Below are 25,751 nucleotides of genomic sequence, written 5' to 3'. Positions count from 1 at the left end.
CCATTGTAGTTAAATAAAACATAAGCATTCTATTTATCTAATGCCAAACAGAGAATATTGAGTTAATTCAAATCAATGTAATCAGGCAAATTTTAATTGAAAAGCACTTCCTGTCAACCTAGCTAGCTAGCAGCTATAATGTTACCCAGCATGCCGTTCAGCTGTGTAAATTTGTAGGCTAAATGTAAAATTATTAGTGTTAGAAATTGTTAATGTCACAAATAGTTGTGTGCTATGGTGTTTTATCCTGTTAAAGAGAGTTAGTTGTGGGTTATTAATTGTCGTTATAAATTTACAACCTTGAGTGAGAAGGGTACGAAGTTAACACGGCTCCCGTTCTGAAGTCACTCGGAGATCAATCCGGCCATAGTGTTCTCTGTGGCATTGCACCGGTATTATGGTATATGAAAAATTCATATCATATGGGAAATTAATACCGGTATACTGCCCAGCACTACTACAATGAGTCAAAAGCACAAAAGTGAATTGATAATAAAATTCTTATTTGAGTATTTGTTAAGTTCTGCACTTTCTGGGCCATAGATTATTCCTAAGAAAGAATATTTAGATTTAATTCATTGCATTGATTAAATTCAAATTGATGTGCAGATTAATGTAGATGATTATTACTCAATTATGTATCATTGATATGTAGAATTAAATACCTTTTTATTTAGTACTATTTACACATTAGGGAGTTTATCTTTTTCAAATCAACTCAATATTTTTGTTTAGGTTATAATTAATTCTGTACTGTTTTCTATTTGAATATACTCCTATAAATTGATAACTATTAAGGGTCTCATTTAATTAATTTTTAATTAATATTTACTCAATACCAAACCATGTGAAGTTTAATTAATAATATTGCTTGTAATCTGTTGCCTCATTTTTATTGAGTAGATATGGTGTATCTTTTCTTACAGTGTATAGACGGAGCTTTAAGAGTTCCTCTCTTTTTCTTTTAAAGGATACATTTTTGTAAGAGCTACACTGAAGTTGGCAGTTTGATAAATGCAAGTTATTTCAATTGATATTCTGTAATATTTCAATCTTCATGTGCTAAAAAGGCAGATAAGTTCCTGTAGATGACAATACACACTTTTTTTTTTTGCCAAAGAAATGAAAAGCTTGTTGAAATCACGACAATGTCTTCCCTCTTGCTGTATCAAACTCTCAGCTAACTTTCCTCAGAGATGGTCTTAATAATGTGCTTAAAGTCAAGTCAAATTCAGTTTGTGCATGATTACATGATATAACTATATCATTATTTAATACTGTATCCTACATTGTGGATAATTAAGCTATATACCGTATGCTGAAGTATATTTCTGGAGTGTTAAAGATTAAAAGAAAAAATAACAAGAACCGTACAGAACCGAAAACCGTGACCCTAAAACCATGATGGAGGAGGCAACATGATTAACAGCTTCTGTTTTAGTACTTTTTATAAACTAATCCAGCTTTTTAATCCTTGTGCATCCATGGAACATTAATAAAGGGTTACGCTCTTCTCCAGAGCCCTACTTCACACTCAGAGTTTTTTTCTACTACAGCAGTTATGAGTTAAAACAATTGGTCCCTAGCAACTAAACAGTGTTTATTGAGTGTACCAATTCACTTTCCACAGCCGTATGTTCCAGTTTGGTGCAAAAACCAAAATTAGAGACCTTCGTTGTGTACGTATAGGGCTGAGAAGGAGCGACTGCATAGAGATTGGACGACTGCATTGTTTCGTCACCAAAAACACAAGTGGAAAAATTGAACTAATTAGATGGATTAAACAGTGGGTTTGTCTGGTCTCACATAAGTTGCAACCATAAGCATGTCCAGCTGACTAGCTTGCTGTTAGTAACCAAAAAAGCTCAGTTCATGACAAGTAGCCTCCATTCATCGTGTAGTATCTTCCCACTGTGTGGAAGCTGGGTCTGAAAGCTATCAGAGTGCAACGCTAGCAGCTGTGTTCTGCTTTTATTGGATTTGGGGAGGTTTTACATTCCAGCAAAAAAATGGCAAACATTACCCGAAATAGCATTTTGTTTGACTAAAAGTTAGGGGTGTCACAATTCTCCAAATCCTCAATTCGATTACATTTTCGATTCTAAGGTATGTAGCCTACTGTATTTATTGTTAAAGCACAGGTTGCTATTCCAGTTTTAGACTAGACTTTAATGCAATATAATATCTGACCTTTGTTCGCAATGTACCACACTACATTGTCAAATAAAAACATTTATTAACAACATAATGCAACAATAACATATCTTCAGTCAATTGGAAACTTAAGCAAAATAAGCTGCCATCTAGGAGGAGCTTAAAACGCAACTTGTTAAAAAGTTAGGACTTACAAGTTAATTAGCGGTTAAGAAATAGATTGTATAGCCTACTTACATTTTTATCATGCAAAAGACGTTTTTTAAAACTTTATACAAAAAAATGCAGTGTCCGTCGTCGAATCACAGTTACTGTAGTTTGTGTTAGAGTTGTTGGTTTAATAGATGAATCTATGTTTTTGTGGTGCGTGCAGAGATGCCCTGCCATGTTAGTCAGGCTGCCAGTGGAAGAATACGGTACACGCACATAGCAGATCCTGCAAACTGTGGCTTTTTGGTCGACAACGTGAACGTTGTCAACATAACTCACTGGAAATCCAAAATACTTCCACACCGGCGACTTCAGTGAAAGAGGAGGGGGCTCAAGTTCTGTCGATGGGTCTCCTGCATCTGCAGTTGCCATGCCATCTTTTGACTGGCTGTAACTAAGTTAGAGGAGGTTGACTCGCACCACTTTAACATGTGTGTGTTTTTTTCCGCTTGGCAAGCCAACTGGACGTGACATGGGGGTGTGGCAGCATCAATGATTCCATTTTTTTATTTGAAGTTCGAGATTTTGAATTAATTTCGGTCGATTTCGATTTAAAATCTAAATTGTGACACCCTTACTAACAGTCTGTTAACACAATGTCAAGCATGTAGACATCAAATGCATATTTAAGACCCCTTTTACAGGACTCTCGTTTCAAAAACGGTCAAAAAGTCAGCGGCAGTCATTTTAGCCAGCTAAAAATGAGAAGCTGTTTTTAACTATAGTCATTTAAAAATCAAGGAGACATTGTTACAAGATTTACCAAAAATTTGGAGTGGTAAATTTGCCACCGTTTTAATTGTAAACTGCATTGCTGGGCAACAAGTCACTTAGCAGTCTTGTTACAATGGTTACTAAGGGGACCGGGCTTTGCAGTCAATTTTAAGCGATTTTAGAAACCTAATACAACTTAAAATTAAATTATGTGTACCTATTTTCTCAGCTATACTGTGCTTATTAGATAATATCATGTATCTTGCTAATGTTAAGAGCTGTCTTCGATTGAAGAAATTCTCAGTCGAATAACATTCATACGATTTTCTCGACTAACAGATCTGTAAAACTGAGTTCCTCCACAAAGAATCATGCAATAGCAACACTTTAAATGTCATTCAGCATGAAAAAAGCATAACAAAATTAATAATCGACAAAAGAAATCTTGGTCGACTAAGACAAAAACGACCAATTCATCGACTTACGACTACAAAGAGGCAGCCCTACTAATGTCCAAATATTTTCAAATTACAGATATGCAGTCTATTGGTCAGTATGTTTTTTTTCTAAAGGGACAATTGGCTATGTTGTAGCTGGATTGTTGTGGACAATGCAGTGGTGTCATCTGAGGACAGACTGAGGAGGAGGAGAAGCAACAACAAAAAGAGGGATATTGTTCAAAATGAGCTGTTTTCCACTGGGGGACTGCAGCCTGTTGACACCGAGGGGGTGATAATGGGACATTTCATCCCACTTAATCTGACCAGTGTTGCAATCTTTTCACCAGGCCGTTCCAACATGACCAGCCTGACTTGGTGGCCAGTTTAGGCCGGTGTCGAGGAGAGCTTAACAGTCAGGGTTACAGGTGCTTCCTCCTCTTATAAAGTTGTAGCCTCAGGGCCTTGTTCTATAGATGGGGGGGGGGGGGGTTGTCAGCAGTTAGGCTAACCGGCAGTATTGGGATTGGCAAGTCTCTGTTTGACAAGCCACTGCTGCTGCTGAGTAATGTGAGGAGGAAAATGTGTTCAAAGGAGACCACATAGCCCAGAGGCCACAGGAAGAGAAACTGCCTGCAGTGACCTTCGGAGAGCTGGGACTAAATACATTGACTTGCAGCATGAAGGATGTAGGCTTTGCTATTCACAGAGTGTCTCCGCTTTAACAAGCAGAGCAGGGGCACTGGCATAAATGAGTTGTAGATGGGTGGAAGCCAGCAGGCATGACATATTCTCTCCATTAAAAATTCATCTCTTATCCCCAGCCCAGATTGGAAATTAGGGTTTGCTGATACTGAACGCATTGGTAGGTCAGTGGATTTGTGAGTTTGCACTCCATGTGTAAATGAAAACGTTTTTTATGGGAAAGTAAGTTCCACATTCTCACTATGAACAAAAGGAAAGCAAATGAGAAATTGTTTTTTCTACTCCTTTTTTTCTAGGCTGGTGGAAAATCACCTTAATCACATTATCAACCTGCTGTACCTGTTGCTAAAATGATTGTTGATGGCACCACAGCAGTGTCCCATTTTGTCTAAATTAATATAACATCATAAGCTTCTGATTTTTTTAACTGAAGTAAAATCACGTCTACAGTACCTAATACGTTTTCACTCTCCTGTTACTTTCAACCTCCTCATGTATGATTGCTTGTAATCAATCTGGTATCTATGAATTCTAACTTATCTGAATAAAAAGTGTGAGAGTAGAGAGCAGAATAGAATATCAACTAAATATGATCATTGTCAATCGCTTGAGGCAAATGTGTTGACGGGGGGTGGAGAAACAGATGTGAAACATCTGCTGGAGTCTGCAGGAAACACAGCTGCACACTGTGACCTTTGTAAAGCACACACAAAAACGGAAAGTAAAGCTACTGACAATAAGTCTTATAATAACAATAACTAACGCTAAATAGAACATTTTTCTTCTGGTTTTAAAGCTGTGTGACATGCACAAATGGATGTCTTTCAGCCCCATTGTATGACTGCGCTCTCTGCTGGTAATAAGTACTTAACAAAGTGACCTGCTGGGGTATTGACCTGCTAATCATGGCGCTTCAGCAGGGAACAGGCAACTATTAAGCAACATCAAAAGAACAGCTGGAGGCTATGAACCCAGCCCCTCTTCCTTAAAATGCATGAGAGTAGCCTTTTTCTCAAATCCTGCAACTATACTGGGTCCAACTCTCCAGGTAAGGCAGTATTTGATTTTAAAGGCCTTCACACATACTGTTAGAAATTCTCACCAATGATGAGTTTTCTATGCAGTTTAATGTCTATCCCCCTGGCTGGATTTCTGACACATTGTGGAAGTTTGCTCCACTTTTGCTCCAACACTAATTGTCAAGACATCCTATGGCACCTCTTACATTTTCTCTCATCATTAATTACTGTTCTACCTTAGATCTACCTTCCTAGCTTTCACTCAGTCCTGCTGCACTGAAAATGCTATTATAATAAAAAAATACCGTGGGTTTTGTGAACCGTACCACCCCTAATTCTAATCCAACTCCTCTTCTAGTGCATGTTTATCAGTCTCCCATAGATACAGTCAAAAGCGAGAGGAGAGTGAAATCCAATCACAGTTGGTCACTTTAGAAGCATTTAAGACAAGTGCTGATGCCAGATGTGAACTACAATCCTTCACCATATTCATAGATCTATTTAGTTATAGATTGGATATATCTGGATGCCAAATCTTAACAGGGCCACAGTGTAAAACTCTGTGTGGAGGCTGACAGTTTTCTCAGCACCACCCTTGTTTACAACAATTACACAAAATGCCTCAAAGTTAATGTGGTATTGATTTATTGATGTTAAAATGCTACTCATTACATCATTAACAAACAAACAGGGAGGAAGCAAACAGCGCTGAAACATGGAGCAGCAGCTTGACTTTGTGCCGACTCAGTGAGTGAGCACCGTCAGGTTCAGGCCACAGCAGGAGGAGGAGGAGGAGGAGGAGGAGGAGGAGGAGGAGGAGGAGGAAACTATTTTATAAATGGAGGAGGCAACATGATTAACAGCTTCTGTTTTAGTACTTTTTATAAACTAATCCAGCTTTTTAACCCTTGTGCAACCATGGAACATTAATAGAGGGTTACGCTCTTCTCCAGAGCCCTACTTCACACTCAGAGTTTGTTTCTACTACAGCAGTTATGAGTTAAAACAATTATCACAATTGTCACCTTGTCAAAAAAAACATACTATTGACAAGACGTCACATTTCATGTTCTGTAAAGAGCTGGCGTGATGAAAAGTTAAAAGGTTTATGGTTGCCTGACAGTGTGATTCATCCCTGCTGGCATTCAAAAAACAGAATATTACATTACATGTCATTTAACTGATGCTTTTATCCGAAGCGACTTACAGTTGCTATACATATATCAGAGGTCACACACCTCTGGAGCAACTAGGGGTTAGGTGTCTTGCTCAAGGACACATTGGTTGATGTATCGCAGTGGGAATATTGCAACCCAGAAACGTTGCAGCTTTTGTTCCCACTTGACAATTTAGAAGATAATTTATTGGAATCCTACTAGCTTGTCTGCAAGTTTTGGGAGACAGACACCCATTAAATCAGAACTGACAGAGCATTTACTAATCAAGCTACACACATCCTCCAATTTTACTAGGGTTAGGGTTAGTGACATCTAGAGCATCCTTCGTCCCTCTTGCAGTGCAGCTGCAGACCATCACATAGCAGAGAAGTCACAGGATCCATTACCACAACTGCTTTTGTGTCCACAGTCATGTGCCCTGTGTTAGAGACTTAACCTCTACCTGCTCATCTAATTGTAAGCCACTCTGGAAAACACTGTCTGCTAAATGCCAAGAATGTATATAGCATATTTACTCACAGTCAGACCAGCAGCAAGGACTCTCGGTTACTGAAAGAACTTATCTTCTACATCCTCTGCCCAACAAATCAACAGATCATATGACCCTTTCTACTCCCTCTGATTGCTCTCTGAAACAAACTAATTTCTTTACCCATCACATCCTCATTAAAAGTCATTATTTGGCCAAATAAAAAAATTGAACACCAAGGTCTTGACTTCCTTATTTCTGGGTGTTTTTACAGTTGGTGTTTTTACAGTTGGTTCAATCAAACTGGATGGCAGAGTATTTTTAGGAGGTACAATTACAGGCCGACTACTTAACCCCTATCTAGCTGAGAATTGCTGTGATAAGTGTCTAAGACCTGATGTCTAATGAGGCCTGACTGCCCGCCTGGTTCCACTGAAGAGTCAGACTGTAAATCACAGATAAGGTTGTCTGGGTCGTTAATGTGTGAGCCACTCCAGTCTTTAGAGACCCACACACAAACACACACATCTCTGACTTATCTCATTTCCTGTGTGCCTTCCTCACGTGCTAGTGATAGGGAACCTGTGCAACCACTCAGACAAGAACTCAGAAATCACACACACACACACACACACACACACACACACACACACACACACACACACACACACACACACACACACACACACACACACACACACACACACACACACACACACACACACACACACACACACACACACACACACACACACACCATGTGTCAAATAATGCTGGCAAACTTTTTAGGATCCTTTTATTGCTACATGGAAGTGTATTTAAGACTAATTTAAAACCTCAATGAATTTGATTGACAAAGCCAGACTGTTTATAATCTAACAGTTATTCAGCTATGGTGTATTCCTGGGGAAAAGAGTAGCATGCTCTATCCAACTGAAGGGGGAAACGTGGCTGATTGACCGCTTGTAAGGGGCACTGGTTTGATAACCAGGAATATGAGCTACAAAGCAAAGCTTTCAGTTTATAAATTAACCCTCACCTATATTAATAAGCTTTGAGTAGTGAAAAAGAATAAGATGGGAGATTTAAAGGTCCCATGGCATGAAAATGTCACTTTATGAGGTTTTTTTAACATTAATATGAGTTCCCCCAGCCTGCCTATGGTCCCCCAGTGGCTAGAAATGGTGATAGGTGTAAACCGAGCCCTGGGTATCCTGTAAAATGAAAGCTCAGATGGACCAATCAGGAATCCTCCTTATGAGGTCATAAGGGGAAAGGTTACCTCCCCTTTCTCTGCTTTGCCCGCCCAGAGAATTTGGCCCACCCATGAGAGAGAGAGAGACATCATGGCTTTCAAACGAGCAAAGTGGCACTTGGTCAAGGCCCCCCACCCTCCACCTTGCCCCCCCTCTCTCCTCCTCAATAGCTACAGACACAGAAACGGCAGACCTTTAAAGCTGCTGAGATAACCTCGGCAGATCGGTTGCCACATTCTGCATGACACAGTGGGTAAGTCAGCAATCTTAAGGCTCTGACACACCAACCAAACGGCCGACCGTCGGCACAAAATGCACTTGGACTGACTGACTCCCTGAGTTGGTCAAAAAAGTTCCTCAGAACACACCGAAGCCAAGCTGACTTGAGCGTACGTTCTGCACGTGCGCGAGACGTAATACATCTCTGTAACAGCAGGCAGTGCTAATCTGTATTGTTGCCCAAAAATTTAAAATCGGCTGCTGATTGGACGAATGCGTCACATGGGTCTGGCTGCTCCCAGATTTTACAACGGAGCATAATGGCGGCTAGTTCAGAATACAACCGCATATTTTACAAAGATAGTTCACCAAAACGTGTTTCTGAAAACATTTTAAGAGAGAAATAGGCCATACAGTTGCTGATCTGTCTTCATTTCAGTTTAAAAGATTTTCATCCGATTTTGAGAGGCGTTAGTCACGCTCATCCCGCTTATCATTTCCAGATTAGCGCTCCACCAATCAGATTGGCCACTGAGTCCGACTGCCGCCTTCCGATTCAAGTCAAATCGGCCCAAATGAACGCCCACTGACGACGGCACGGAACACACCAAACAGACTCGAGTCACTGACCTCGCCAGACTGTCCGACGGCCAATAATCGGGTTAGTGTGTCAGGGCCTTGAGAGGACTTCAGGAACAAGCTGCGCCTCATCCACCTGAACTACGTCATCTGGCTCCACTGGTACACATCCTGAATCAGACTTAAGTCATTCTGGAAAAACATAGTCTCCCAGTTGGCCAGAGATAGTTTGGAGATCCTCAACAAGTTTGCAAAGGATGTCAGAGATAACATGCTTGCATCCCAGATCCAGGTAAGTGGTTACAACATGCAAGGATAGAGATGGTAGATACATTTTTTTTTTGAAAATAAAAAAAATAAAATAAAAAAACCTAGCTTTGAAAAATTATAATCAGCTGCACATCTGACCCTAAACTCAATGGGCCTCTTTCACCAAGCGTTCTTACGAAGAAATGTGTTCTTAAACTCTTCTTACGCACTTTTTACGAAGATTCTGGTATTTACTAATGTTTTCTTAACTTGGATTTGTTCTTAGCTAAGAACTAAATCTACGAACACTGAAAAGCACTCTTAGGCACATTTGAGTGATGACAATTTGCTCCAAATAATTGGTTACTGCATTTAATTCTACAGTCGTTTACAATGATAGTATTGTAATGTAATGTAAGGCTGCAACAACGAATTGATAAAATCAATAAAATTCGAATAAATATTGATTCGTTGTGTCGCGCAACTATTACGCCACCTAGTCGCGGAGATAAAAAAAAAAAATTGAGTTGAGCGCGGAGCGGAGCGGAGCGAAAGAAAAGAAAAAAGAGCAGAGCGGGGGTAGAGGAAATACGGAGAGAGACCGGAGAGACCCGTAACGTTGTTCTGAAACACTCGGCGGAGGCAGAGAAATCAGTATGACCCAAGTCATCCGAGGTGTGGGAGCATTTCACACTAAATCAATCAGAAACGTGTTAATTGCAAGATAAACAAAAGCGACACGGCATGGCACGGGAGCACCACGGTGATGAGTCAGCACCTAAAACGTAACCATGGTGGAGTCCTTGATGAGGAGGAAGGGAGTTCAACAGCAGGGTAAAGTCACTACACTATCCTCCTTCTGTTCCGGTCTGAAGGGAGGAACATACCGTCCCTCCAGGAGCTCTTCTGGTGCTGCTGTTTACTCGTTATCCAGCTGACTAGCATGACAAGCTAGCGTTAGCTCGGTAATAACAGTAATAAAACAGGGGTGGTATAGTTTGCAAGACTAAAGACACGGTTTTATTCACTCGCCTTTTTTGGCCCATTAATTTTTCAATTTGTTGTCATGTATATATTATGTGCTTGTCCCATATCAGTTATTGTTGACAAATATATTAGTGTTGGTGTATAAATGAACTTAACTTGCACTTACTACAATGATGGTAATAATTTAATGAATAAGTGTGTCTGTCTGTCTGTCTGTCTGTCTTGTCTGTATCTGCTATTTGGGTTACTTACCTTTACACAACTATTAACTAAAACAACAAGTATGTATGTATTGAGTTGATGTAAATTAATGGTTTTTTTTTTCAAAATCAAAAAAATAATCGACAGATTAATCGATTATTAAAATAATCGTTAGTTGCAGCCCTAATATTATTCAAAAAAACACTAACACTGCGATTTACATCAGCAATTAAACTGATTAAATCCTGCGTTATTTGGTGATTGATCGCTATTTATAGAAAATACAAATACAAATTCTTCGTAACTGTACTTAAGTACATTTTTCACGTATCTGTACTTTACTTAAGTAAACTCAATAGTGCATAGCCTACCTTTGACTTTTACTTTGTTACATTTTGCAGAAATTATCTATATTTCTACTCCACTACATTTCTACAATGTTCCGTTACATTTTCTGATCAGTTTCCCCCCTGCCAAAACGTCTCCCTGACCGTCACACGTTTGTCTCACCAGTGAAGTTTAGTTGCCGTAGATACTGTATATATGGGTTGCCGTAGATACTGTATATATGGGTTGCCGTAGATACTGTATATATGGGTTGCCGTAGATACTGTATATAAGGGTTGCCGTAGATACTGTATATATGGGGCACCGCTGATCCAAGCCGGCTCCGGTGCTGCAGAGCCCGGGCGCAGCGCCGCTGACCCTCGGTAATACAGCCTCCGGTAAAAGTGAAAATGAAAACGTTTGTTTTTATTATTCCCGTTTTTAAATCAAAGTCGTTTACTCCTCCGCCAGGCTGCGTAAGACGCGTTCATATCTTATTTATTTGGCTGGACCTCTTCACATCTCCCCATGTCTGCTGCTTCACACACTTTATTTGCTTACTTGCACGGTTAAAGAAAATAAAATACATCCATGAATAAAACCAACCGCATTCCGATTCTAACAACACAATTCCGTTTTATGCTGGTTAGGATAGGAACTTCTTTTAAAAGCCAGGCCTTGTTTGTGGTAGTGGACACCTTCTACTTTTACTAAAGTAAATATGTCTCTGGTTATTTGTACTTTTATTTAAGTACTGAGATTCAGTACTTCCTTCACCGCGGCTCCGACAATCTCCGAAAACCTGTCTCCCAGGAGGTGAACAGGAAGTGTCATGTCCTTATATGGGAATTTGCAGGGCGTTATCTTATGCTAATTAGGAACAACTGGCACGCGCTTTCAGTTACGAAGACGTGGGATTCATCAATCCTAAGAACACAGATGCGAACAAATCTGCTGTTTAAGAACACGTCATGAATCAGACGTAGACTTCTCTTAGAAACTTTCTTAAGAACATATTCAAGAGAAAACTTAGGAAGATATTGGTGAATGAGGCCCTGTGTTCTTATTAAAAAAAATTAGCTTGGAAATGTGGTTGAAGCTTTAGAAACTCATCCACAAAGTTTCTCCTGTTGCTTAGTTATTTAGGAAATAAACTGCCTAAGAACCTTGTTACTGCACGGTGAAAACCTTTTACTTCTTTGTCAGACAACCTATAGACAACTTAACAGTGGTTCCTGGACAAAAGCAACTTTGCAGTACAGAATGTTCTTTCACAGACACAGTCTGCACAACTAAAACATTTAAGCTCACAATTAACAAGAACATCCAGCAATCAAGAGGTCATGAGTCCTCTTAATACAAGGTGCCAAGCTCTTTGCTGTAATTACCTGTGTATTACCTGTGTTAAGAAGAAAACTTTGATGTTGTTGTATCAGTAGTCTTGTTTTTGTAGTCATGTTAGCCATTTCCTAAAACATTATCTGGGTCTATTTTTTCAATACCACCATTCCACCAAGTAGTTCCTATATTATTTAACTGATAACATGTAAAACATGATCACTAAATATAAAATAAAGGACTGTAAGCAGAGGGAAACAGTTATAAATGTGTTTTGTTAAACATTAAATAGCCACTTGGTTTGCATGCAGTCCGAAGTGTTCTCTACTATCCCGCCCTGCACACCCACACACTTGTTCAGTTATTCCAGTCAATTAGACCTGTTCTTAGGTTGAAGTCAGGCGGAGCTATTCCAGGAATTGCATGAGGTCATCTAACTCCATATACCGTACTAATAAAGATGATAAAGGTGTAACTTGTTTCGCCCCAACAGGTGCAACAAACTGACCTACAGCCACCGCCTGCACACACCTACAGTACACAGTCCTGAGGAGACGGCGAGGCAGGCAAAGTGAAAACACCTGTATGGGTGGAAGTAAGAGACAAACGGTGTGCACTGGAGAATAGGGGTGGTGCGATGGAGGATGTCATCGTCCATAGGTGTGATGTTACGACGGACATCATGATGCCCCCTCTTAGCCACAACAACAACGTGGCGCTGGTTTGCAGTTGTGCTAATGGCATTTATTGCATGCTTCAAAAGTAACAATTCTGATTTATCAACGATGCACAGATTGATTGTGCGAGAGCAACTGCAGCTGGTCACTCATGCTGTCACTATTTTCCCAAAAGTATCAGTTTGGATAGTTGTAATTGTGAAAGAGAGAGTAAGAGAGGGAAATACTGGTACAATTACAAACCCAATTATTTCTGCAGTGTATGGAACACACTCATTTCTGGCAAAAGAACGTCACGATTGATAAGGCATCCTTTTTATTCTTAGTGGTGGTGGATATAGCTCCTGTGGCGGGTTTTGTGCCCATATGATTTTAGTTTCAGTTTGGATGACTTGCACAGCCCGCATCCGCAGTCCAAGTGTCAGTCAAGCATTACAGCTGCCCCAGACAACGATGTCATTGGCCATCGTGATGTTGCACTGTGGACATTTTCTAATGCCAATTCAATAGACATCGCCCAACCCAACTGGATAAATAGCTTCTACATCAGCTTGAGTATGAATAGGGATACTTACATACAGTGGAGCTTGCTGTGGATTGACTTTCATGTCCCTGGACACTGTAAAGACAAGAACAAATCAGAGGTCATAGCTTTGCGGTATGTTAATACTACAGTATATATAAATAACATGTTTTGGGGCAGTGCAACAAGCTGTCAAATAATAGTAATTAATAAAGTGTGTTCGATGCTTATTTAGCAGCAGACATGAAACATATTAGCATTCATTTGAAGTCATGTTCCTAACATTCGCAAGTCCAATAGTCACTCCCCTTTTAGCTCGGTTAAATGTGGAAAAACGTGAAATGAACCCATATTGTGTTTTGCTGAAATGAAACACTAGAAATCGGGGTTTTAGTTTTGGTATTTCTCTCACGAAATGCATGTAGATCTGCTCTAGCAGCATCAGAACATTGCTGCTGACAAGGTGACAGTTAAGCTCGACCCTGGCAGTAGTCCCAACGCTCTGTGGGAGGTTAACAGTGCATGAGTATAGAACAGACCCACAATGAATAACACGCGGGAACACACACACTCATCATCCAACCAAAACTGCCAAGTCTCTATTTGTGCTTGTTTATTCAAAGACAGCCGCAGCAATGATGACAAACTATTAGTGTGCTCCTGTCTCCTCCAATCACCCATTAGTTTTCACCAAGCAAACAAAAAAAAAAAAGTAGGTTCAGCATGCAAAGCACACTACTTTGCTTCTTCTATATGGGTTTATGCCGGGAAGATCAGTTAGCAGGATTTACCGGCTCATGTTCACGTTTGATTCCCTACTCACAGTCTGGGACGCAGGCCTCAAAGCCGTTTTCTGGGCACAAGGTCAGAAGTGGTGGGTGTGTAATTACATCCAAAAAACATTTTACAGCTATAGACTTGAGAACGAATGGATCAGAAACCTTGTCGTTTAACTTTCTTGAGAGATATTGGCCTGCTTGCAGTCAATGAGTCAAGGGACTGGTCGGCTTTGAGAGCCTGTATTCTCCTCAGTTATTTGGAGAGATAATTTTCTTTTGTCTGTCGTTCGCTGGCACTAAAACAAGTCCTTGCTGCTGGCCTCAGTGGTCAGCAGTGCATTAATCACATGAACCCCTCAACGGGGGAGGAGGCGACAAAAGGCCAGGACCTAATGAGTTCAGCACAAAACACCAAGAGTCAATGTTGGACTCGACAGAGCGCTGAAGCGCAGCAAGACCAATTCACTTTCTGCACCCAATCCAAACATTTTTCTTCTTTTCTGTTAAATAAATAGGCTCAAGCTAGAATTAGGTGCATCAGGTAAGGGGATAATCAGTAGCTCTAATAATACTCTGGAGGCTAATCCTCTTGCCTTAAGTGCACTCGGCCAGGGACCAGCTTCTTCACAACATGCACGACTTTGACTGATAAGACTCTCACATAACGTCCCCAACAGGCTCACTGGTTCTTTTATTTATGGATGTTTGGCCATTTGTCATCTGCTGGTGCTTTCTCTAGGACTACTCCGCAGTACGTGAGCTGGATTAGGTGCTTCAACAGGCCAGATCGACATCACTGTTGCTGATATTTCATTTTACGTATTTACGTACTTATTGACCACCAGCTAGCCCAACCCTTTGCACAATAAGTTTTTACATTCACAGTTTGCATTGTTGAGGACAGAGTTGATAACATTTAATTATCCAAGAAAGGTTTTACAGCTCCACCCTGCTTTACATTCTCTGCACATTCACACCTGGCAGCTGAACACAACAGCTCAGTCTGCCACTGCAATGGTCACTTCTTCACTGTTGTTAAGGCAGGGGATAGCCCTTGTGATACCCTGATTTTCCCCAAACAGTCAGGGTAAAGTTTGCACCTGCATCGGAAGAAACTTTTGTCTTTAAGAAAAAGCTATTTTGGTGTTTAATGTGTCTATTTAAAAGTATTACATTTACAGTTTCAGCTTCATCTATCACACATTTTCGAAAGATACTTATAGCCTATAGTACAAAATCATTTTCTATGTTTTAATGGTTTTGGATGTTCCAAAACTAAAGCCAATAAAAGGACGAGGACAAAACTTAAAAAAATTAGACTAAAAGTTAGGTTCACCTTTAATCATCCCTATCTGCAGCCTAAAAACCAGACAAAGGCCAATGCCTTGGACCGGGACCGGGAGAGGAGGCCGGCAGAAAACAGAGCTGCAGTCTAAGGGTGGGGAGCGGCATCTCTTATGGCATTCACTTGCACTCAGATATCAAAGTTTTGCTCTTGTAAATTTCCGACCAGCCACAAATTCATTTTTATATATATATATATGTGTCTATATATATATATATATATATATATATGTCTATATATATATATATATATATATATATATATATATACAGTATATATATATATATATATATATATATATATATATATATTATACAGTGGGGGAAATAAGTATTTGACCCCTTGCTGATTTTGCAGGTTTGCCCACTTACAAAGAATGCAAAAATCTACAATTGTAATCATATGTACATTCTAACAGTGAAAGACAGAATCCCAAAGAAAATTCCAGAAAATCACATCATATGAATTTATTAAAATTGATAACCATCTGATGAGGAAAAACAAGTATTTGACCCCCTGGACAACAGCAAGTATTCTGGCTCCTACAAGCCAGTTAGTCTTTCTTTAAGACACAGCCCCAATCCGAACCAATTATCTACATCAAATACACCTGCCTCACCTCGTTACCTGTATAAAAGACACCTGTCAACACCCAAACAACCAGCATCCAACATCACCACCATGGGCAAGACCAAAGAGCTTTCTCACGGACATCAGGGACAAGATTGTTGATCTGCACAAGGCTGGGATGGGCTACAAGAGAATCGGAAAGCAACTTGGAGAGAAAAGATCAACTGTCGGTGCAGTTATCAGGAAATGGAAGAAGCACCACACCACCGCCAACCTCCCTCGGTCTGGGCCTCCACACAAGATCTTGCCTCGTGGGGTGTCCCTGATCATGCGAACAGTGAGGAATCATCCCAAAACCACAAGGGGAACTGATGAATCAACTGAAGGCAGCTGGGACCACAGTTACAAAAGAAACGTTGGTAACACACTACGCCGTCATGGATTGAAATCCTGCAGCGCACGCAAGGTCCCCCTGCTCAAGAAGAAACATGTACAGGCCCGCATGAAGTTCGCCATTCACCACCTGGACGACTCAGAAGAGGCCTGGAAGAAGGTGATGTGGTCAGATGAGACCAAAATAGAACTTTTTGGCCTCAACTCAACTCGTCGTGTTTGGAGGGAAAGAACACCGAGTACAACCCAAAGAACACCATCCCCACCGTCAAGCATGGTGGTGGCAACATCATGCTTTGGGGGTGCTTTTCAGCCAAGGGGACGGGACAACTCCATCGTATTGAGGGGAGGATGGACGGGGCCATGTATCGTGGAATTCTGGACCGACATCTCCTTCCCTCAGTGAGAGAGCTGAAGATGGGTCGAGGATGGGTGTTTCAGCACGACAACGACCCTAAGCACACCGCCAAAGCAACAAAAGAGTGGCTGAAGAAGAAGCACATCAAGGTTCTGGAGTGGCCTAGCCAGTCTCCAGACCTGAATCCGATTGAAAATCTTTGGAGGGAGCTTAAAATTTGAGTTGCCAGGCGACAACCTCGGAACCTGAATGATTTGGAGGCTGTCCAGGGGGTCAAATACTTGTTTTTCCTCATCAGATGGTTATCAATTTTAATAAATTCATATGATGTGATTTTCTGGAATTTTCTTTGGGATTCTGTCTTTCACTGTTAGAATGTACATATGATTACAATTGTAGATTTTTGCATTCTTTGTAAGTGGGCAAACCTGCAAAATCAGCAAGGGGTCAAATACTTATTTCCCCCACTGTATATATATTATATATATGTCTATACAGTATATATATATATATATATATATATATATATATATATATATATATATCTATATCTATATATATATATATATATATATATATATATATATATATAGACACACACACACGCAGACACACACACAAACTACATATACAGTATATATTATTAGATGAGTGCTTGTTAGGGGTGGCAGCTGACACCCCTGCTACTAAGCTAATGTGGCTAATAACTCAGTTAAAGCCAACATGTTGACAAATAATTGCTTTGAGTCGAGTTTCTGGCCACCTGATGAATGTACATCCAATATTCAGTTACCTTATAGCAGTTGTTTGGTCTCCACAAACTCCAAAAATGTCGGCTAACAATTTTATATAAAAGGGGTTGATCAGAGAGGTGGGATTCAACCAAACAATAAATCAAACCAAAGTAAAACAATGAGCTAAAAATGGCTACAAGCTGTGTGGTGTTAATCCTCTGTGTTCATCACTACAAGAGTCAGCCAGCAATCATTCAGAAAGTACACAGGGGAGTTCTAAAATAGCTATTTCTGAATACAACTCCTGAAAACTACAGAAATGACAAGTCTTAATAAACTGATTTCTGTGTCACAAAAAGCTTCAGTATTTTCTCAGAAGTACACAAGTTCCAGGCAATTTACTGCAACAAGATGTTGGTGCTGTGGATAATACCTGGACTTATAGGTCAATTTACAGTGTACATGTCAGTTAATGTCTGCTATAATGGTGAACCTGGAGAAGATAGAGAAGACACCTACAACTACTGGTAGCTGCAACCTTCGGTCACACGGACACATTATGTACGTCATTCCTCGAACCCGGAATGGATTTGGTGAAAGGGCTTTTAAAGTTTTTGCTCCATCATTTTGGTGTGAGCTACAAAGTCACCTTAAACTAGATTATTTTATTAGCATGGGCGAATTTAAAAACAAGATTAAGGGCTTTCTGGCCACTGAATGCACACGTCCTGTTACTGAACTCTGATCACTGATTGTTTGAGGTAATTTGCGGGTCGTTTTTTGGTTTTTATGTTTAAACTTTTTATGCTGTTGTCTTGGCCAGGACTCCCTTGTAAAAGAGACTCTGAATCTTAATGGGAATATTTCTGGTAAAATAAAGGTAAAATTTAAAAATTTAAAAAATTACAAACCAACCTTTCTAACTGTATTTTTCTCAAGTGATGGGAAAAACACAAAATCCTACAAATACACTGTTCTTCACATTCTTCACAGTACATTCTTCCTAAAATAAAAAATAAAGATAAAAAGTAAATAAAAACCTGTCCATGTAATTCAGGAAAAGACCTTGTATCCATACCAAACTCGGTTTCCTTCTCTGGTAACACAAGAACCTTGAGAAATGGCATCCCCTAAACTCACCCTACGGCCACCCGACACCTGCTTATCGAGATTACACAACCCATTAACTCCACCTAAAACAGTGGGTGCAGCCAGCCTTCAGCAGAGCTCCTTAAGAGTTTCTATTATGGCAGAACTTGCGTTTGAAATGCTGTTAAAACTGAATTTTATTCCTCTGCAGCAGGAAGGCCACAAAGAAGCAGCCACATTGAAGTGCACCACCAACACAAATGAACCAATAAATCAAGACACAAAAGCCCCTCAATGCTGGGATAAGAGTGGTAATACGCTGAGTCAGGGTTGAGAATGGACCCGTTATGGCTTCAACAGGTCCCCTGGCAATCAAAATAAGCCATAATAGCCATGTGACTGCAACGCGAATAGGAGGATGAACAGGATTAGCTTCTCATCTCATTAATCAGACTACACCCCAATCAACAGCTGAAGATTCAACAACACAACCACATACAAAGTGCAGACTAAGACTGTGTATAACCTAAAATTTTACATTTTACCTGCAGCTCTGTCTGTAAATGGGTTGCTTTTTGTCTGTGAAAAGGTCTGTCTTGGGGAGAGAGATCCTTGTTCTCGGTGGGACTCACCAGCTTGCCATCACACATGATTTAATAATCCTCCCTGGATAGAGGGGCATCCGATGTTAACGTCATAGTCAGGTACACACCACTTTGGGTCCAATATAAGCCACACCAACAGCTTCACTGACTCCAGTTATTTGAACGAGGTGCCTTTATGACTGACCTGATTGTGAAGTTTTCTTGTAAACAAAAGTTTTCTTCACATTTAGTATTTCTCAACAAAAGTATTTGTTTACATACTATCACTGCATATCTTGGCATGTTACTGTAGATCAGTGGGGAAAAAAAGATGTGAAACCATTGGAAGGAATGTGTATTGCATCACGCATGTGTTGTGCATCCTAATGCTAGAAGCTAAACAAAGAGAGACCTACCCAAAAACAGCTCCATAGCACTAATGTGGGTCAAAAAGTCCCTGGGGAACTTTAAGATGGTGATTTTCAGTTTTCACAATTGTAAATACATCAAGGTTTCCATTGTTCAAGAGAACCAAGGGTTAAATTAAAACAAACAATTTGACGCACTCATGCTTGGAACAAAACTAATCCAAATATAAGGAAATATTCCGTTTTTTTTATACAATGCATGTTTGAACCTCTACTATGTGTTTCCCCCTCTTTGGCACCATCCTTCTAAAGACATGTAATCATCTTACCAGGTAAACCTTTTCGAAATCTGTCAGATCAAAAATAATTTACTATAGATGGGATTACATTATAACATGCCAGCAAACAATGAATTGATGGTAAGAACAGTAAACAGTGGGTACAGATCAGAGGTGACTGAAGACCTTTTCTGCCAGCACCACTCCCTCAGACACTTCCTGCAGGAACATATTCCTGCCCAAAGGCCACATCTCTTTAAACTACTAAAACAAATACACGTGCTAAGTGCAAGTAAGGTTTCTTTAGTTGCTAGGAGCCCATTAAGTATTTCAAAACCAAAACACTTCAGGAAATCAAACGCAGCATGACTACATGACCAAAGGTGCTAACCTAACTCCGCCCTCCAACCATGATCTACGTGTCCATTTGCAGCATAGCATTGCACTTTTAGTCATTTACAGGGTCATTATCACACGTACATTGGTTGCCTACTTATCTACACAATCAATATTGCATCAATATTTGGAAGTAAAGTTGTTTAATGTTCAACGCTGGGTCTCATTGTACTTGCTGAGTTTGCCTGGAAATCGTCATGACATTTTGTTAACATGCATTTTCAACCAACCCAGCTATCACGTCTGTCCTGGAAATCAGAGTCGGCAGCCTGAAGCTTAGAGTGAAAACCACCCACTTCTAGATAACGCTTTACCTCAACAACTGCCATTGAGCAATGCATATAATGGGAGTGTGCTGATCAACTGATTACATTTTATCATCTACTGCTGAAAAAAAGCACAGGGCTCATCAAACCTTTCCTGGATAAATAGTGCCAAAAGAGCAGAAAGTGGAAGCTGTACAGTACAGAGTGCAGCGCAGCTACTTGAAATAAAAACAGGTCACTTTGTTTGAACTCAACATACATAAACAGGCAATCTACAACTTTACATCAGTGTTTTATTGCCTGGAAGCTATATACTGCAGTCTTCCTGGTTCAAAAACCTCCCATTGGCCATTAATTAACTTGAAGAATGTCACTGCAGATCCGTGTTATGGGGACAACAGTTAACCTGAGGCTGCTTCTTCATGAAGTTTTTTTTAAATTAGGCTGTGCATACAGAGCTGCAATCAAGGACATGGAAACACCTGTAAAGAGGGAGAGAATCCCAATATAGACCTGGGGTGTCATCCAACACCAGGGCTCAATGATGACAACAGAGACAGGACTTAAGTCTCAGAGAGGGGCTGGACTGACTTGGTACCTCACCTACACAGGCCTAGTAAAAACTAGACCGGACAATGAAAGACAACCGGACCTGGATACCTTATTCTTTCTGCCTGTGTTGGTCTATTTTTTTCCATAGCTGCATGCATACGATAAATAGGGCTGCAACTAACGATTATTTTTATTGCCGATGAATGCGTCGATTATTATTTTTTGATTATTTGATTAGTTGTGTGGTCTATAAAATGTCGAAAATGTTGATCCATGTTTCAAGAGGATGTCCTCAAACGTCTTGTTTTGTCTGCAACTTAAAGATATTCCGTTTACTGTCAGGAGTACAGAAACTAGAAAATATTCACATTTAAGAAGCTGGAATAAGAGATTTTTTCTTTTTTCATAAAGAATGACTCAAATCGATTAATCATTTATCAAAACAGTTGGCAATTATTTTAATAGTTGACAACTAATCAATTCATCTTTGCAGCTCTGATGACAAACATATGAAACATCACCTAAAGCACCTTTTGGTGTTTTTCCATGACATGGTCCCTGCTCGACTCACCTCGACTCTACTTGCCTTTTTTGGTTTTCCATTCTGATAAAAAGCCCCTGGTACCAGCTAACCGGTGCTTTTTTAGTCTCACCTCCATTCCCAGCGAGCTGAGGCGATACCAAAAGGTGAGGTGAAAACCTGCAGACTACTGATTGGTCAGAGAGAATCGTCACTAATCACTGCGTCATCATTGCTAAAGACAGACGGGGGTGTCCTGAACAAAGAAGCCATTTTGAAATTGTTTAGCCAGCGGTGGGTTTTTTTACTGCCTCCAGCTTCTTTTGAAACAAGAGAGTAAAAAACAACACACCTTTGACGTTCTGTGTGTGTCGGGTTAGGTAAAGGCAGTTTCCTGCAGCATCGCTATGATGACCAGCCACGCTCGCCTTATGAGGCGGTACTAAATCTGCCATGGAAAATGGAGGACAGGGCACCGCGGCTGAGTCGAGTTGGGTCGAGCCGAGTAGAGTAGAGCTGGTACTAGCAGTGGGTAAACGCTATTAGTGTTGACATAAAATCCACATGGAATTGTTTTCATACGGTGAGCAACAACACTAACAGCTATTAACAAAAACTGCCAGGTTTTGGGGTTCAATGCCCACTTTGCAATCTTGCTTTAGATGCGAGGCCTCGTGGTACAGTAAGGAGCTTTGGATAAAAACCTCCACCAAATGGCAGATAAAGAGGGCCAGGGAGAGCTTTCAGGCTGATTTAAGCCTGGTGAGAGACATATGAACGGTCCAACTGTGTATTCTTAACTCCTCTTAACTTCTTTTTATTCTTGTATTATCAACCCGTCTTTTGTATCTCAAACACTTTTTATTGGATTTGGAAGTGCTGGGATGGATGTCAAATTGAATTTTATATTTTTGCTGAAAAACTGAAGACACCTTTTTTGGACAGAAAGGTTGTCCAAATATAAGTGCCATTCCAAACATGAGCAGCGTCTGACTCATAAAACAAGACTTCTAGAACTCTTGACGACCATATCACTTAAATTCACCAGTACATTTTTCTCAGCAGCTAGTTTCCTAAACAGAACATTTGCAATCAAAGCCTTTAAATGTGGCACACTGAGGGAGGATTAAGGCTCTGTGTGGCTCAGTTGGGTTTGATGTTTAACTCAGACGTTTGTTTAACCTCTCATGCTTTCTCCCCTGGTTAACCACTAGTGACTGGCCTACCACTACAACACCGACTGCACTCCCCTAGAGCACAAAACCCCCGAGAGAGCAAAGTGCGTCTGCTCTGTGCTGAACCCTTGTGTGATTCTTTTTACTGTTCACTATCAGCCCTGCTTTTCTGGGGAATGGCTAATTTAGTCAGGGCAACATCACCTCCTTAACAACGACACCACAGTAACTTGGACACACAATGTTGACTACCATTTAGATAGTCACGGCTGTTTGATTTAATCAAACCTAGCTATTGTCTCTGTGGACAGATATGAGGCCATCGTGGTGATGTGACCTCACCCTGCCATACAAAAGCTGCCTCTGTGCAGAGACTGCACACAAACGCTGGCTGACGATACAAGGCCGGGGGATGAAAGGTCTCCTCAGTGTTTGGTGACAGTTATTACCCTCTCCACTGAAACAAAATACCTGTGGGCCCAGATAGCATTATCTTATTGTGAGGCACACTGGGGGCCAGCCTGTAATCAGGGCCTGGGCCTTGATCAGTGCTCCTACCTAGGTTTAATGCCACCTCCTCCCCCTCTGTTTCCACACCGTAAAGCCATGAGGTGCTCTGTAGATATTTATAAAAAGGTATAGTTCAACATTTTGGGAAATCTGCTTATTCGCTTTTTGACGAGAGTTAGACTGATATCTCGGTCACGTATGTATGCAAAATACAAAGCTACTAGCGAGCTAATTTCGCACAAAGACTGCAAACATGGGGGGGAACAGCTAGCTTGGCTTTTTTTTTTTTTTTTTTTTTTTTTTTTTTTTTTTTTTTTTAAAAAAGGTCCCATGGCATGAAAATGTCACTTTATGAGGTTTTTTAACATTAATATGAGTTCCCCCAGCCTGCCTATGGTCCCCCAGTGGCTAGAAATGGTGATAGGTGTAAACCGAGCCCTGGGTATCCTGCTCTGCCTTTGAGAAAATGAAAGCTCAGATGGACCAATCAGGAATCTTCTCCTTATGAGGTCATAACAAGCAAGGTTACCTCCCCTTTCTCTGCTTTGCCCGCCCAGAGAATTTGGCCCACCCATGAGAGAGAGAGACATCATGGCTTTCAAACGAGCAAAGTGGCAGTTGGTCAAGGCCACACCCCCACCCTCCACCTTGCCCCCCCCCTCTCTCCTCCTCAATGGCTACATACACAGAAATGGCACATCCTAAGGAAAGCTCATTGTGAATTTCGGGAAAGAGACTGCAGATACAGTATTAGGGGACCACTAAGGTCTATATAAAAGAGACTTCAGATACAGTATTAGGGGACCACTAAGGTCTATATAAAAGAGACTTCAGATACAGTATTAGGGGACCACTAAGGTCTATATAAAAGAGACTTCAGATACAGTATTAGGGGACCACTAAGGTCTATATAAAAGAGACTTCAGATACAGTATTAGGGGACCACTAAGGTCTATATAAAAGAGACTTCAGATACAGTATTAGGGGACCACTAAGGTCTATATAAAAGAGACTTCAGATACAGTATTAGGGGACCACTAAGGTCTATATAAAAGCATCCAAAGGGCACCATGTCATGGGACCTTTAAGCTTCTCAAAAACTCACTTTGTTATATCTTCTTTGTTAAATCCGTGACAAAACCAAAACGTAAAAACAAAATTTGGTAGATTTACAGGGGGTTTGTGCCAAACTATTTCTTGGCCAGGGCCAGTTGCCAGGCAACCAGAGACTCTAGGAAATGAACGGTCCCAGCCAAAAAAAGTCCAGTAGGCCTACATACTGTATAACCTACTATGAAAGGGGAAAACATTTTTTACACTTTGCATTTTTTATAGACTTAAATAAAGAAGATATAATGTATTAAATAGTGAGCCAGGGTAGCTGTTCCCCCTGTTTCTAGTCTTTACGCTAAGCTAAGCTAGCTGGATGCTGGTGGTAGCTTCATAGTGTACAGACATGGATAGTATCAATCTTCTTGTCTAACTCTCAGCAAGAAAGCAAACAAACAGATTTCCCAAAATGTCCAACTTTTGCATTAAAAATAAGAGTGCTGCTGCTATGTTTCGGGCTTGGTGACGCTTTTAGAAAGGCTTGGGCTAGTATTTAGAGGGATAGTCATGACTTTCTGATGAAACGCTTTCATTGAAAAATTGAATAGGCCTATGGCCCAGAAACCTCCAGAACAATAACATGCTATCTACCTTTGCCTGTGTGTAAATGTTCAACACATTGCAAAATCAACAGGGCAATTTTAGCAGTTACTTGAATTCAGCTGCACTTCAGCAGCTATACAATTTATCACAGGATCCTGATGGGTGATAGCTCAGTGAGCAATGTTTTTTTCAACTTATTTACAGAAGCAGACTGGTACAAAATCTTTCAAAATGATCAATATGACATTTCACCGGCAACTTACTGCACTTACTCATTCAACTGTGGTGTGTGAAATAAACTGATGTTGAAAAGAAGAGAAAATAGGGGCTGAGGAGCTAAGAAAACAGAAAGACAGGGAGACATCAGAGTTTGAGAAAAGGAAAGTGGCTGTCCCATTTGAGAGGTAAGAGGTTTAGTCCGGAGAATCCTGAGCCAGGCAAACCTGAGATCACAACAGGCCTGATCAGATTAACATTACCCCCACTGCAGTAATGGATGATGGGTATCATTAGGTTACATGGTTTCTATTAACAAACCAACCAACATGTGGGATAAAAGTATGCACATCTCCAAAGCTTTAATAGACCTCAAAATGGTCCATTGGTTAGTACTATCATCTTAATGCAAAATGGTTCAGGGTTCAATTCTCAGCTCAAGTCATCCAACTTTGGTCAATCAGAAACTCTAAATTGCCCACAAATATGCATGTGTTTGTGTGTGTTTACCCTGTGATATAATGGTGACCTCTATAGGGTCTTTCCAACATGTTACAATTCAACCAGGTGACAGAGCTCAACCCACTCTCGGTTTCTTTAAACATTTTCAAAAATGGCCAAAGAAGTGTGAAACTAAAACCACTGCAATGGTTCTGGGAACTGGATTGCCAGTGATGTCCATGAGTTGCTCACTTCCCCTACTGATTCCCTGTTTACGTAACA

The 25,751-nt window shown here is 40.5% G+C and overlaps 1 protein-coding gene across 6 annotated transcripts in view; it reads right to left on the bottom strand.

Moving 5' to 3' along the window:
* LOC114562326 (A-kinase anchor protein 13) overlaps positions 1 to 25,751 on the bottom strand; it is a 121,738-nt gene that overhangs the window by 88,597 nt on the left and 7,390 nt on the right. For all 6 annotated transcript variants that reach the window (XM_028588783.1, XM_028588706.1, XM_028588840.1 and 3 more), the window contains one exon: positions 13,295 to 13,338. In XM_028588783.1, the coding sequence (XP_028444584.1) occupies positions 13,295 to 13,327 (33 nt within the window). In that variant the 5' untranslated portion in view covers positions 13,328 to 13,338. The remainder of the gene's footprint in view (positions 1 to 13,294; positions 13,339 to 25,751) is intronic.

The sequence above is a fragment of the Perca flavescens genome, chromosome 1, assembly GCF_004354835.1.
Source record: "Perca flavescens isolate YP-PL-M2 chromosome 1, PFLA_1.0, whole genome shotgun sequence".
NCBI classification, from domain to species: domain Eukaryota; kingdom Metazoa; phylum Chordata; class Actinopteri; order Perciformes; family Percidae; genus Perca; species Perca flavescens.
This window is presented reverse-complemented; position numbering and strand designations above follow the sequence as displayed.